The sequence below is a fragment of the Kryptolebias marmoratus genome, linkage group LG15 (genome assembly GCF_001649575.2).
Source record: "Kryptolebias marmoratus isolate JLee-2015 linkage group LG15, ASM164957v2, whole genome shotgun sequence".
Lineage (NCBI taxonomy): Eukaryota > Metazoa > Chordata > Actinopteri > Cyprinodontiformes > Rivulidae > Kryptolebias > Kryptolebias marmoratus.
In genome coordinates, this window is record NC_051444.1 from 2,083,687 (window position 1) to 2,099,231 (window position 15,545).

A 15,545-nucleotide genomic window follows, 5' to 3' on the forward strand; every position below is an offset into this window, starting at 1 on the left:
TTAGAGCTCCTAACAGGACCGGGTTTAGAGCTCCTAACAGGACCGGGTTTAGAACTCCAAACAGGACCGGGTTTAGAACTCCAAACAGGACCGGGTTTAGAGCTCCTAACAGGACCGGGTTTAGAACTCCAAACAGGACCGGGTTTAGAGCTCCTCCACTGAAGAAGCCTCAGATAATGAGGAGCTCTGCAGAACGTCACCTTGATGTTCGGGGTGTACAGGTTCCTCAGGGAACCCAGAGCAGCAGACAGACTGTCGGTGCTGCAGTTGATCCACATGGCCTGGAGGACGCTGGAGGACACTCCGGTCTTCTTGCTCAGACCCTGTGGGACAGATAAGAACCTGCTCAGATCTGCAGGACACAGTCACATGAAAGCAGGATCTTCCCGAGAGGCCTTCAGGAACCAGAAGCTCCCTTCAGCTCCTCTGACCTTGAATATGTGAGCCTTCAGGATGTGGTGTCCCAGTTCCATGGTCTGCTGCCGGTTCAGCTTCCCCTCCTGTCTGGAGAACATGAAGGCCAGGAGGGCGTGGCCGCTCCTGGGGACACATCCACAGCATTTAGGGTCAAGACAGGTTTTAATTTGTATTTTCTGCAACACTTCAGAGTGAATTTGTTACAGGCAAAAGGAGCGAAACACTAGCTAAAAGCTAGAAGTTGCTAACTAAAAGTAGCAAAAAACTAGCTAGAAGTTAAAAGCAGCAAAAGTCTCAATTCTTTCAAAAACTTTGTTCTCTTTAAAATCTGCTTTAGCAAGCTGGCTATCTTTTCGTCTTTTTAGGCTAGTTTTTAGTTTTAGCTACTATTCTGCTAGTTTTAGCTTTTGATTAGCCTTTTGCTACTTTGCTACTTTTTGATAGTTTTAACTAATCTTTGATATGTTTTGCTTTTAATAAGCACATTGCTAATTTTATCTTTTATCTTTTAGCTAGCATTTCCTTACAATCAGCTTATAGCTAGCATATTGCTGCTTTTAGCTTTTAGCTAGCATTTTATTACAGTCAGCTTATAGCTAGCATATTGCTACTTTTAGCTTTTAGCTAGTATTTTATTACATTTAGCTTATAGCTAGCATATTGCTACTTTTAGCTTTTAGCTAACATTTTTTTTAAATCAGCTTTTAGCTAGCCTATTGTTACTTTTAGCTTTTAGGGTTAGGGTTAGGCTAGCATTTCATTAGAATCAGCTTATAGCTAGCATATTGCTACTTTTAGCTTTTAGCTAGTATTTTATTACATTTACCTTATAGCTAGCCTATTGCTACTTTTAGCTTTTAGCTAGCATTTCATTACAATCAGCGTATAGCTAGCCTATTGTTACTTTTAGCTTTTAGTTAGTGTTTTGCTGCTTTCCTTTTATGTTCTGCTACATTTAACTTTTAGCTAGTCTTTCGGAATTTTGTTTTTAGCCGTCCTTCAGCTACTTTTAGCTTCTAGCTGACCTTGTGATAGTTTTAGGCCATCTTTGATACTTTTAGCCTTAACGTTTACTTTTAGTATTAGCTAGCGACTTGCTACTTTTAGCATTTTTGTTACTTTTAGCATTTTTCTGCTTCAGCTCGTGTTCCGCTTCTTTTAGGTTTCACGAAATCTTCTCTCGTTCTCGATGTAACATTTGTTTTACGTTCTCAATCAAACCTGAACTGAATGACTCTTAGGAACCTTCTGACGGGGAAGGTTTGACCTTTGACCTCACCTCGGGTCGCACAGGAAGTCTGTACTTTCCCCATCGGCCCTCCAGACCAGCCACTCCCTGAAGGAGGGGTGACACAGCATCCGTGTGCCGTCCCTGCGCCTGACCTTCAAAGAACAGGGTAAAATAACGCGTTTAACGCAAATCAGACAAATCGAGTCCTTCACCTCCGGACTCCAACCCGAGCGCCGGGACTCTTACCATGAATCCGGCCAGACTGTCCAAACTCTGCTGGAAGTCGCTCCACTCCAGCTCCCCCGTCACGCTGCCTGCGTTCAGCGCCCTGAACATTTGCTCGTCAGTCAGCGGGTGCAGAGACGCCAGAGCCACGTTTAGCACGGGAAGAACCCGCTCGAAGACGTCCTTCTCTGGGAAGCTCACACGGCACATCAGCAGGTACACCTAACAGTCATTAACGAGACACGGTTAGAGTCAAAACACGCAACTTTATTGTATATTTAAACAACAAACACGCAGCTGGCCCAAAGTCGGAACACACGCAGCTGGCCCAAAGTCGAAAAGTCTCACATGTCAGATGTTTGTCTTACATGGGTTCATTGTAAACACTAATTAGATCATCTGGACCACAGAAAGCATCTGCTGCAAGACGGAAACAACAGAAGCTCGCCAGCTTGTTGGCCTCCTTTTCCTCCCCGGGATCTGAGCTGCTACGTCTGTTATCCATCCTGATTTTAGGAGCTTTGAAATATTAATAATCGAGCTGGAAGTTCGGTTATTTGGATTTCATCTCGATTCACCTCGAACCTCTGAAGGCTCGTTGTTCGAGTTCCCCTTCTTAAACCGAAGGTGGGCAGCATCCGGTTATCAACGAGCCACGTTCTCTTATTTAACTCGAACCCGACAGAAACAGAACCTGGTTCCAGCCTCAGGAGCAGGTTCTGCTGCTCAGGAGCTCCAGGTGTGTGTTAGCACAACGCCAGGGCTGAAAGACATCAGCAATGACCAGCAATGAAGGGTCAAAGGTCATTTCCAGACGATCTGGAGTTCATCGTTCTACAGAGAGAAAGATACAGTCCACCCTGAAGGTCAGACCGTGCAATGAGCTCCATCTCAGACTCTACAGGCCTCAGTCAGCAGGTTAAAGGTCAAAGGTTAAAGCCTCTTCTCTCTAAAAACAACATGGCAGCTCGACTTGAAGGAACCAGACCAGAGGACAGATGTTTACCCAGAATGCACTGCAGCTGTCAGCACGGTGGTGGAGGGCTGATGGTTTGGGCTGATTCTGGAGTCAGATGTGAGGCCATCTGTCCGACAAACAGGACAATGATCCCAAACACAGCAGAACGGTCCAGAACCAGAACCAGAACCTCAGAGAGCTGAAGCAACGCTGGAAAGAAGAGTGGGCCACAGCTCCTCCACAACCAGGAACCCACTGAGAGTTCTGCTGCTGGAGGAGGTTCTACAACCTGCTGGATGTTGAATAAAGAGTGTTTTTTTGTTCCCTTCAGGTCAGATTTGAATCATTTCAGAACCCGATAATAATGGGCAAGTTCGAAAGTTCAACAGTAAAAGGACCGAGAGGATTAAACCCTTTAGATTAATCCGCGTTTCATGCAACAAAATCCAAACGTCTCACCTCGGACAGGGAGACCGGCACCACCAGGTAGTTCCCTCCCTTCAGGGCCAGGTGACCCTTGTGGAACAGATCCAGGATCAGCTGCAGGTAGAGGACGGAGCCGTGGCTCCGGGTCGACAGGTGGCTGCTGAACTTGCTCAGAAGCAGCGGGTCGGGAGCGGAGCCCGTCGGCGTGGTGACGTTGGCGGCGATCTGGCTGCTGCCGCCGACCCGGTGGTGGACGTAGTCGCTCAGGTCGGCTCCCAGGTCGCTGCTGTCCGGCAGGATGTCCAGGGAAATGCCGGAGAAGGGGAGGAGCGTGGTGATTTCCTGCACGACAGGCACAAACACCTCGGGCTTTTAAAGAACTGTAGGTTGGATGGCTTTGATGAATTAGCAGCTGAAAGGAGCCGAAACGCAGAAGCTGCTGCCTGTGAGTCACGCAGAGCCACAGGAAGGAGTACAGTAAATCGTGTTGCAGTGACTCACATTCACATTTCAGCTCGCTGCCCTCCATTGTTTGACATCGGCCAAAAAAACAGCTAAAATAACCAAAAACATACACCAGATCTTCATCAGAAAAACGGGAAATATAATCCAGATTATTAAACGACAATTCCTGCAAACTGGTTGGCAAACACACAGAAATAGATGCTCTAGAACAGACACAACCACAGCGCAGTCTACGGTAAACTGAGGCTCTGAGCCGCCATCTTGCCAGGTGCTACGTGGGTGTCCTTAAATACTCCCAGCGTGGCAGCGGACCATAAATGTGCGAGTAAAAAAAAGCTAAATGAAGACGAAGAGCCCAATGTTTGGCCACGAGTTTTCAGAGATCGTGGCGTCACGTTTCATCGCTGAGCATTACGCATCACTGACAGGAAATAGGTTACACACAACTGTAAATTTGGTAAATTCATATCTTTCAGAAACATGAGCGGCATCTTTTTATTTTTATTTTTATTTTTAGCCCAGAATCAACCGTTCAGGATGCTGCAGCTCATCAAAACTGTGACTTTGTAATTTTGGTCCATTTCAACTTTTAAACAGTTTCATATTTATTTAATCTCCTCAACACTCCGGTTAACCAACAAGCTTCTCTTAGATCTTCCAAGCTTTGAATTAAGAAATAAACGTGATCAGGATTTATTAAATGCTGCTCCAAATCTGTGGAATAAGTTAATTTTTTTATATACAGACCGTTAAGCTACTGAGACTTTTAAATTTATGTTTAAGACTCGAATTCGTCCTTGGATTTTGACATGAGTAGAATATGAGCTCCAACTGTATTTTATGATAGCTTTAGTTCCACAGTTATGAGGAAAAAGACGACATTACACAAGTTTAAGATATTAAACTGGTAGCAGACGTGTGAAGTACTGACCAGGTGTGGTGGGAGGCTCTTTTCTCCTGTTTATTTAAGTAAAATTAGGATTTTTCGGTGCATTTGTGGGCTGAAGACACAGCACAAGGTGTGGCTTCAACATGTAAAAGGTTCAGAGTGATGCGTGGAGCACTTAGCAAGATGGCGGCCGCAAATCTCACCTACTCATTTTGTTTTGGTGGGAAAACTGAGCAATCTAATGAAAAATCAGAGCTACTGCAGAAGGGAAAGAAGGGACCTATTTTTATTTTTAGAACTTGAAGTTTTAGCGATGCAACCTGCAGAAAATGACCCTGAGCGTGTTTAGTTTCCTTCCAAACACTGATTTAATTATGTAACCGTCTGGCGGGCTGTCAGACTCCCGGCAGGCTCCGGGAAGCATTACGGTGCGTTCAGGGCGTAATCCGCGCAGCATTTGGAGGCTCAGCTCCGGCGTTGGACAGATGCGTCTGCTGTTTGGCGGGATTACCGGCCCAGATTGAGAAAACACATCGGACCGGAGAGAGGCGGGAAAAAGCACAACAGTTAGCTTTTCACTCTGTGTGCAAGTATCTGCAGCATCTCCTCGACGGGTTGGAAGCTCATCGAGATGCAACTGATGCAAAAAACTCCAGATTTCATTATTTCTGTCGCCCTGAGAAAGAATCCAAAGCGAAATCTGTAAATTATGCAGAGTAAAGTGGACAAGAGAAGGGAACAAAATACATGAGCTAAAACTGAAGCGTTTTATAGGCGGGGGAAGAGCGGCTCTGATTTATTCTGATGGCGGATGTCGTTTTAAGACGATCTGCTCCTCAGAGGAAGCTGCGGAGAGCTTCGTCGCTCGTGAAAAAACGTCTGCGGGCTCCGATTCAAGTGGCAGACGCAGAAAGTTGTTGTTTCTTTTTGAGAAAGTGCAGAAACAAAGGTCTTCGGTGCTGAGCAAAGTGTGAAGATTTGTTGTGAGTCAGCGTTCTCACTACCGCTTTGTTTTTTTATTTTTCCACATGTTTATTAGCATCGAGCTACTCCTGCAGGCTTTAGCTGCTCACACAACCAAACGTTTCACTTCATAGCATCTAAAACATGGTTCTCCTCGAAATCTGACTCCTTTTTTTGTCTATTTATCTGATTTTTAGCTTTTAGATTTTGCTACTTTTGACTTTTAAATAGGGTTAGGTTTTAGCTAGTGTTTTAGTTTTTAGCTGATGTTTCTGCTTCTTTTAGCTCTAACATCTCACCGTCTTCAGAAAAGTCATTTAGCAGTTTGGAAAAATTGCTTTTTCTTGTGAGAACACTGAGAGCTATAATTTGATTTAGCACAAGCTAAAAGCTAAGAGCAAAGTTCAAACAAAAAGCTAAAACTAGCTAAAAGCTGCAGAACCGTAGCTAAAATAATCAAAACAGCAGCTGAGTGTTAAAGGATGTTAACACGTTAAAGTAGCAAAACAGAAACTGAAAGGCTAAAATTAGCAAAACTGTAGCAGGAGCTAAGTGATAGCTAACAGCTAAAAGTAGCAGAATGGTAGCTAACAGCTAAAAGTAGCATTCAAAGCCAAAACAGGAGCTGAAATTAGCAAAGCGGTAGCTAAAGGTAGCAAAAGATGAACTGAAGCTAAAATTATCAAAACATTTGTTAATGCTAGCAAAACTGTAGCTAAAAGTAATAAAAACTGTAGCAGGAGCAAAGCAATAGCTAACAGCTAAACATAGCAGAATGGTAGCTAACAGCTAAAAGTAGCATTCGAAGCCGAAACAGGAGCTGAAATTAGCAAAAGTGTAGCTAAAAGTAACAAAAGGTGCTAAAATTAAAATTAGCTAAAAAGTTTACAAAACTGTATTGAACAGCTAAAAGTAGCAGAATGGTAGCTAACAGCTAAAAGTAGCATTTGAAGCCAAAACAGGAGCTGAAATTAGCAAAGCGGTAGCTAAAAGTAACAAAAGATGTACTGAAGCTAAAATTATCAAAACATTTGTTAATGCTAGCAAAACTGTAGCTAAAAGTAGCTAAAGGTGCTACAATTAAAATCAGCTAAAAGTGGCAGAATGGTAGCTAAAAGCTAAAAGTAGCCTAAGAAGACAGAAGCAGCAGCAGAAGCAGATTTCAAAGAGAACAAAGAGTCTTCATTTATTTCTGTGGAGAATTTTCTTATAAATAAAGTCAAATATTTTAAAAAGTATAAAAGTTACAAAAACCAAAAGTGGCAGCAGCCGTCAGCTGAACGAGCCGAAGGTTTTGATGTAAGAACGGCTGAAAGTTTGAGGAATTTAGTTTCTGGTGAGGGAGACCCAGCTGGTGGAGGAGCCGTCATTAAAACGCGTCCCGCACGACCTGAACGAGGCTAACGAGACGCCAGGAGAGCAGCGAGCGGCGAGCGGCTCACCACCAGCCCCGTCCGGACCGTGACCACCAGCTTCAGCCAGGCGGGGAACTTGGAGATGATTTTGGTGATGAAGGTGGCGATCGTGTCCCCGTAGTCCGGCTTGTGGAACTCGGCTTCATTGAGGCTGTCGACCAGGATGATGTAGTCTTCCTCGGGCAGCCGTCGCTCTGAAACGCCAAGCAGAAGGCCGAGCGTGAGGAAAAAACAACCGGAGAGCTTTAGAGACAAAAAATATACAAATAAAAACAAGATCGAATAAAACCTTCAGCTCAAAGTCATTCAGAACTAAAGGAATGCTTATCACTCGCTGCCTCGCACGCCAAAGTTTCTCTAAGATCTCTCAGGATGTGCGTCAGGGACACACTTGGCTACTACCACCCAAAACTTTAGCTTCGTTGAAGTCCGTCTCCGCAGGTCCAGGAGATATTTCGCTAACAGGCGAGCGCGGACGGACACGGATATTTTAAAGGAAAGGAAGCAGCTTAAACGGAAGAGGAGCTAACGACGCTAACCGGCTTCTGAGGCAGGAAACATCCGTTGTGTTTCACATCATCGAAGCTGTCGACCCATTTCTGCAGGACCGCACTCACACACCCTCTGTTTGATCTTTAATAGAGACGGAGGAGACAGAAAACACTCCTGTCCTCAGACTGAGGAGGACCTGGCTGTAATAACGCCTCATCCGGCTGAAGAGGTGCATCATGGGAAGGCTAATAAGTCTCCTCTAACTCCTTTATGACTTTAAAACCCTGCAAAATGACCAAACATCTGCATACTTGCCAACATTTGGGAATGTCAATGTGGGACAACATAGCTGTCAGTGCTTGGGGGGAAGTGGGCGGGGGCTTACGGCACGCTGCAGAATGAGTGCTTTCTCACATTTAGCCACCAAAGTCACCAGATTTGTCGCTAGTGGCTTTAAAAAAATGCTAGAGGGATCTGAAAACTTGCTAAATGTAGCGTTAAAGTGACAAAAAGGCTGTGTGCGTGCGTGAGAAATACAAAGTGTGGCGTGTGAGGGCCAAATGCGGGACAAGAGACAGGGGGGACTAAATGTGGGACGGTTGGCACGTATGCATCTGCTTCACACTCAAATCATCGACCCAAACGAGGGACAACAACCAACGAGCTGAAACTAAAACAGATGTTTAGTCTGCAGGCCATCCACAAGATGGCCGCCACAGCTAATCATAAATGGCTCCAACCGACACAAGCTCTGAGCAACATTTACAAGATTTGTCCAAAATGGCCACAACTCCCATCATCCCTCAGCACGAGCCGATCTGAAACCCTGGCCCCGAAGGGCGGCGGGCGACATGCATTCCTCGGCGGCCACCTTTGCGTAACCCGGCGAGCGGCTCCAGGACTCCCTTCCTGAAGGCGGCCATGGGGTCCTGGACGCAGGAGCGCAAGCTGAGCGTGTTCTGCAGGTGCGGTTCTTGGACCAGCAGCTCTCTGTAGGCGGCGAGCTGAGGCGCTCTGGCCAGCAGGGCGGCGACGCTGTGCACGAACTCCGGGACCAGGCAGGTGTAGGTGTTGTCCGCCTGGCAGAAATGGTACGACACCACCTGGAAGGAAACAGGTAACATTTTACATACTTGCCAACATTTGGGAATGTCAGTGTGGGACAACATAGCGTTCTGCCTCTCCATCTTTAGCTCTCTGTCATCAGATGACAACACGACTCGCACGAAAACAATCCTGCCCCCGCGCGTGCTCGAGGGGGAGCGCGTGAGCGCCACTGTGGACGCAGACTGGAGCGGGTCTCCTCTCTGCTGGGAGATTGACAGCTGTCAGTGCTTGGGGAAGTGGGCGGGGCTTACGGCACGCTGCAGAATGAGTGCTTTCTCACATTTAGCCGCCAAAGTCAGTAGATTTGTCGCTAGTCGCTTTAAAAAAATGCTAGAGGGATCTGAAAACTCGCTAAATATAGCGTTAAAGTGACAAAAAGGCTGTGTGTGTGTTTTTTTTGCGTGAGAAATACAAAGTGTGGTGTGTGAGGGCCACATGCGGGACTTTTGGCCATCCCGCACAGGGTGATGCGGGACAAGGGACGGGGGGACTAACTGTGGGACGGTTGGCAGATATGTACTTTATTGGAAATAAAACAAGTGAATGTGTAATTATCTGTGTCTGTTAGCAAAATATCTCCCGAACCGCTGGATGGATTGTCGTGGACCTTTCAGGAAACAATCACAGGACACACCTCTACAACTCAACCTGATGGCCGAGACAGCTAATCGACTTACAGCTCAGTCAGTTTTACAGATACTGACCTAAAACTTGCTGTGGTAGTAGCTGAGAGTCGTCCCCTCAGACCTGCCTGATCTTTGTCTGAACTTACATCTATTCAAGATGGCTGCTGCAGCCAACTTGGAGGCACAAAGAAAGCTATAATTCGGTCGATTTGACAGATATTCAGCTTAAACTTGGCTTGGTAGTAGCTGAGAGTCGTCCTCAACACCTGCTCTGAGTGTGGAGTTTCACAGTTTGACGCCATCATTTCTCAACGCGAGACGATTTTAGTCTGAAAGTCCAGCGTGAGAGGCGGCGGGCGACGTGCAATCCTTTAAACTCCGTGTTTTAGGGCCGGTTTATCGTCTCAGCAACACCTCGAGCTTCAGAGGCAGGTGGGCTGAAATCAGAGGTGCGATGTAACACCGGGCATTCGTTTAGCTCCGATGCTAATCCTGCTAATCTCACAAGACCCAGAACCGGCTGAGCGGTTCTGCATGTCTGCAGGAACGAGTTTCTACATATTTAGTTACACGTTCGGCTGAAGAGGCGCTAAACCGAAGCTGCAGGAGGCGTCTCTTTGCAAATAAAATAAAAGATAAATAACAGGCCTTTTATAACACAAGAAGCATTTTGAGATTGATGTTTCAGGTTAGGATTGAGTTTTTTGAAACGGACCAATCAGGAGGCTCGAATGGAAACTTCATATCTGCTGAAGCAGCGACGATCGAAGCGGCATGGGGTCATAAATTATTTAAAGTGAAGCAAAATGCAGCTTTAATTAAAAGCCCGACGTTCTTTTAAGGGAATGCATATCACCCGCCGCCTTTAACGGCAGACATTTAGGATGCAACGCAGGAGGACGGATCGGTTAAATTTGACACTGATGTCAAAGTGTTCCTCCCGGTTTCTGGGCACATGTAGAACATGCTGCAGAGAGCATCGCACAGATGACATGGAAGCTTCTAAATTTACTAACTTGGCCTCAATAAGAGTTTCCATGGGAACCGGTCCGGCTGCCGGTGACGGCGAGGATGTTTGCTCAAAAGCAGAATCCTTGGCGAGGGTTTCACGCGCCGCACACAGAAACTGAAAACACAGACGTTCGTTTCTGCTGTAAAAACACAAGGGGATGATCGACCCGGCTCCCTTTTTTCCTGAATCTGAAACCCCTCAGGTTTGGTTTTTGTGTTTCATCGTAAACGTTCTGCTGAGATTTGCTGAATTGGAAGAAAAAAACAAACAAACAAACAAAAAATAAAAACACAAAATGACTCATCTTGCTCTATAATTTCTGCACGCAGCTTGGCGTAAAAGTATTGAGTCATCCCTCGTTTTCTTATAGTTTGCTCCTACGGAGCCGTGGGGTTTGCAGCAGTTCTTCAGACTGCGGCGGCGGGCGACAAGCATTCCTTCAGGGAATGATAATGTTGTGTTGTGAAACGGCGAGGGCGTTTGCAGAGGCAGGAAAGTTGTTTTCTCTCGTTTCTGTCGATCAGGATGAAAAAGAAACGACCTTAATAAGGCTGCAGATATCAGAGGAATGCATATTGCCCGCCGCAGAGGGACTCTCAGCTACTACCGCGTCAAACTGGAGCTCAGTATCTGCAAAACACATGGAGAGTTTAGGCTGTGGCGGCCATCTTGAATTGATTTCTTTCTGAAACGTTTGCTAACAAACAAACCAAAAAAACCCACAAAGACACAGGCAGTTACATTATCACCCGCCTTGATTCTTTTTTACTTTTAGAAGCTGCTTCGGCAGACTTTGTGCAACTTTAATCCTCAGTCCGGACTAATAAGCTCCTCCCCATTTTTGAATTGTGTAACTTTATTTACAAAAACTTTCCCCAGAGAAGCAGAAATCTTTTCCAGTCCGGAAACATTTTTCTCTGGAATCTACTTCAGCAAACCTGCTTTGTTTTTGTCCTTTCAGCTAATGTTAGCTACATTTAGCTTTAAGCTATTGATTAGCTGGTTTTAGATTTTAGATTTGCTAATGTTAGCTTTTAACTATGGTTTTGCTACATGTAGCTCTTAGCTGTTTTTCTAATTTCAACTTTTAATTACAGTTTTGCTAAATTTAGCTCTTAGCTACAGGTTTTCTAATTTTAGCACTTTAGCTACATTTTTGCTATTTGAAGCTCTTAGGTATAGTTTTGCCAACTTAAACTTTTAGCTACAGTTTTGCTACATTTAGCTTTTAGCTGCTGTTCACAACATTCAGATCTAAACTATGCTTTAGCTTTTAGCTATTGATTTGCTAATTTTAGTGTTTAGCTACAGATTTGCAACATTCAGCCTAAAGACACAGTTTTGCTAATTTTAGCTTTCAGCTACGGTCTTGCTAACTTCAACTTTTAACTACCAGTTTGCTACAATTAGCTTTTAGCAGATGTTTGCAACATTCAGCTTTTAAGCTATTGTTTCGCTTATTTTAGTTTTTTAGCTACAGGTTTACTACATTTAGCTTTAAGCAACTCTTTTGGTAATTTTAACTTTCAGCAATGGCTTCGCTATTTTAAGCTTTTAGGTACAGCTTTCAACAGAGTTTCAACTTTTAGCTATGGTTTAGCTAAAATTAGCTTTCAGCTATAGTTTCACTATATTTAGCTCTGAGCTCTTGTTTCTTTTAATTTTAGCCCTTTAGCTACATTTTTGCTGTTTTAAACTCTTAGGTAAAGTTTTGCCAGTTTCAGCTTTTAGCTAGTGTTTAGCTACAGTTAGCTTCTAGCAACATTAAGCTTTAAGCTACTGTTATGCTTTAAGTTGTAGCTTTTCAAATGTTTGCTTTCAGCTGTGGTTTAGCTCAGGTTTTGCTCCTTTTAGCTGCTGTTAGCTGCTGTTACCTTGGCAGCGAGGCCTCTGGCGGCCTCCTTCCTCAGAGCCGGAGTCTCCCCGGTTCCGGCAGCCGGGTTCTGGTTGGACTGGGTTTCGGCTGCTTTCCCTGCAGCTGCAAAGAGCAGAAAGCTGCCGTGAGTGAAGTGTGGCTAAAAACCGCAGTGAGAGTGTTTCATTCGAGGAGAAATGATGTTAAACTTCAAATAAAACAACAAACTGCAGAGAAATCAGTAAATAATGAAAAATAAATGAAATCCTGCTTTTCGTTTGCTGCTTCGCCCTTTAATGTGACAACAGCTCCTCGTTGTGTCGCACGTTCAGGCTGAAAAACAGATTTATAAATAAAAATATAAAACCGTTTCTATTTTTATTCGATTTCATTACGTGCACAATCCATCCGCAGGAGTTATTTGTCTCGTCTTTTTGTTGTTGTTGTTGTTTTTGAGACAAAAGAACGATTCCGGTGCCACTCAGGAGAGAAAAATCAACAATCTGAATCCACTTAGGAAGCAGCAATCAGCAGCCGAACCTCGGGGGAGAACTCCGGAGATTGTTTGACCCAGTTGGTGAAATTTTACAGGAAAAAACTTCGACTTTAAACACAAAATTAATAAAACCTTCAGGATAACCAGCTCTGTGTTTGTCTTCTGCTTTTAGCTACTGCTCTGCTTTATTAGCTTTTAGCTGCAGTTTTGCTCGTTTGGATTTTAGCATCTGTTTTGTATTACCATTTCCTAATTTTAGCTACAATTTAGCCCATTCTAGCACCAGTTTGGCTCATTTCAGCTAGTTTTGATATTTTACAGTGTTGAAAATCTTTTAGCTTCTGTTTTGCTACTTTTAGGTGCTGTTCTGACCATTTTAGCTTAAATGTTTGTTTCTCAAATAACACCTACAAGTTTACCAGCTGGTCTGCCAATTCCAGCTTTAGCATCTGTTCGGTAGCTTTTAGCCTCTAGCTACTTTTCTGCTGCTTGTAGCTTTTAGCCTTCGTTCTAATCATTTTAGCTGTTGTTCTGCTCATTTTAACTGTTGTTCTGTTCATTTTAGCTGTTCTTCTGCTCATTTTAGCCTCTGTTCTGCTAATTTTAGCTGTTTTTCGGCTCATTTTAGCCTTTCTTCGGCTCATTTTAGCTGTTGTTCTGCTCATTTTAGCTGTTGCTCTGCTCATTTTAGCCTTTGTCAGCTCATTTTAGCTGTTGTTCTGATCATTTTAGCCTTTCTTCGGCTCATTTTAGCCATTGCTCTGCTCAATTTAGCTGTTGTTCTGCTTATTTTAGCTGTTGTTCTGATCATTTTAGACTTTCTTTAGCTAATTTTAACTGTTCTGCTCATTTTAGCTGTTGTTCTGCTCACTTTAGCTGTTTTTCTGCTCGTTTTAATGTCCACAACTTGGTCAGTTGGGGACATTTTAGCTTCTTCGGCTACTTTCAGCATCATTCAGTCATTCGGCGCTCAGCGTTCTCAGAAAAGTTTCTCCGGCTTGCTGCTGATGTTTGTGTGAACTACAGAACGATTAAAGTTTGAACCCCGGTGTCTCACATTTAGGGGAGGAGCCTGGGCTGTGAGGCATGCCGGGGACGCCGTGCGGCGCCCGCACGCCGTGGCAGCTGAGCGCCACCAGCCGCCAGACGATGGCGGTCTTGCCGGACCCGGCGTTGCCCACGATGACGGCGCCGCGGCCCTCGCAGCTGCTGCTTTTCTTCAGGACCTCCTCCAGGCGCGTGAAGAGCCAATCCCTGCCGACGAACGGCGTCTCGGCCGTGACGCCGGGGACTTCGAACAGCAGCGGCTTCAGCATGATGTCCGCCTGTTTGATTGGCGCCAACCTCCCCGGACCTGAAGGTCAAAGTTCAAACCGTTTAGGGGCGGATTGTTTGATCATCGTGTATTAATGTCTGTTAATCAGCCCCTCCAGGATTTCACAGGCATTTCTTGTGATTGTTGCGCCTAAAATGCCTGATTTCGCGGGACATTTTCCTAAAAGTTGCGTTTTTTTTTTGACTAAAATCAATAAACAACCATTACTTTTAATATATAAACTAAAAATACTTCTAGTTTTGTAAGATAATTCCCAACAAACATTGACATTCTCAAAAGGTGCTTTATTTGAGAACTTTGATAGCTTCTAAACTGACATTCATGAGCATTTCTGGATTGTCCCTGGTCTGCAGGAAGTGACGTCACGTGTCTTCTTCCTGAGTTATTTGGGGTTATTTTGTATTCCACGCTACACAAACCCACAAAGAAGAGACTAGACCGCAGAAACGGTGGAGAATCACTTTAGAAACAATAAATATTGGGTTAAAGTTGCGATTTCGCAGGGTGTGCTTGATTTTGCGTTAATAGTTGCGATCGCAACATTGAGAAATCCTGGAGGGTCTGATTAGCATCTGAGCTACAGGAGGAATTTTAATGAATATCCTGGAAAGAAACGACTGAATCGACGTCCACAGCTGATTTCTTTTGGAGTCAATCCAATTCAAGATGGCTGCCGCAGCTAACCACCATTTACAAACACACAAATGGCTGACAGGCAGCGGGCGATATGCATTCCTTCAGGAAACGCCGGGCCTTTATTTTATTGATTGTTGGTGTTTTTGGAACAATCTGAACTGGAATTAAATTTTTTATTTTTATGTTTTTACCCTGAAGTGAAGCCAGAGATCGATACCTTTGGAGTCGTCACTCGAGCGTCCAGCCGTGTTGTGTTTACGGACCGAGCCCCGGTGCCCGGCGGACCTCGGGTGGTCCAGGAAACCCAGATCCTCCAGCCGAGTGGAGCTTGTTGCTGTGCAGAGCGAAAGGGTGGGGAAAGAATCCAGAGTGTCAGCGAGAGAGAGAGATGTGCGTTAAAAAAATAAATAAATAAAAGAAAAACACTTGAATGCTGCAGATACTCCTGTCAAATACCGTATCCATGGAGACGGGACACATAAACAGTCTCTGCTTTTTACTGACACGCGCTCGCCGTCCTTGAGGAAACGAGACGGGAGGAAGGGAGAAGATCTCACGCCCTGCAAGCCGACATGAATATGAAATGACCAAATGTTTCGTGCCGCCGCAGGACACCCCGAGTCGTGAGAACCAGAGAAAACACGGATCAGCTGTCCGTGACGGCGCCGAGCCAGCTTCACTCCGAGAAAAAAAAAATAACGCGTTTCAAAAATGAGATTTCTGCCCCCTCATCCCGTGTTCCTGTCCGGACACCCACTCGGGCTGCAGAGGTCAAAGGTCAACTGAGCTGAAGTTTTTCGTAAAATAAATAATAACGCTTTCTTGCAGTTTTTGCACCAGAGCAGGAAGGACTCCAGGAGATCCTCAAACTGAAGACGTCCAGAACAAACCTGGAGACCTTCAGTTGGTGAAATTTTACAGGAAAAAACTTCGACTTTAAACACAAAATTAATAAAACCTTCAGGATAACCAGCTCTGTGTTTGTCTTCTGCTTTT

At 44.7% G+C, this 15,545-nt stretch overlaps 1 protein-coding gene across 1 annotated transcript in view; it reads right to left on the minus strand.

The window, feature by feature from the left end:
* LOC108247354 (protein TANC1) overlaps positions 1-15,545 on the minus strand; it is a 45,146-nt gene that overhangs the window by 11,437 nt on the left and 18,164 nt on the right. The window contains exons 7-16 of the mRNA XM_037979839.1: positions 14,767-14,883; positions 13,635-13,931; positions 12,101-12,204; positions 8,353-8,584; positions 7,017-7,183; positions 3,291-3,599; positions 1,895-2,095; positions 1,697-1,800; positions 432-540; positions 201-323 (exon numbers count right to left, since the gene is read on the minus strand). Coding sequence (XP_037835767.1) covers positions 201-323; positions 432-540; positions 1,697-1,800; positions 1,895-2,095; positions 3,291-3,599; positions 7,017-7,183; positions 8,353-8,584; positions 12,101-12,204; positions 13,635-13,931; positions 14,767-14,883 — 1,763 coding nt within the window. The remainder of the gene's footprint in view (positions 1-200; positions 324-431; positions 541-1,696; positions 1,801-1,894; positions 2,096-3,290; positions 3,600-7,016; positions 7,184-8,352; positions 8,585-12,100; positions 12,205-13,634; positions 13,932-14,766; positions 14,884-15,545) is intronic.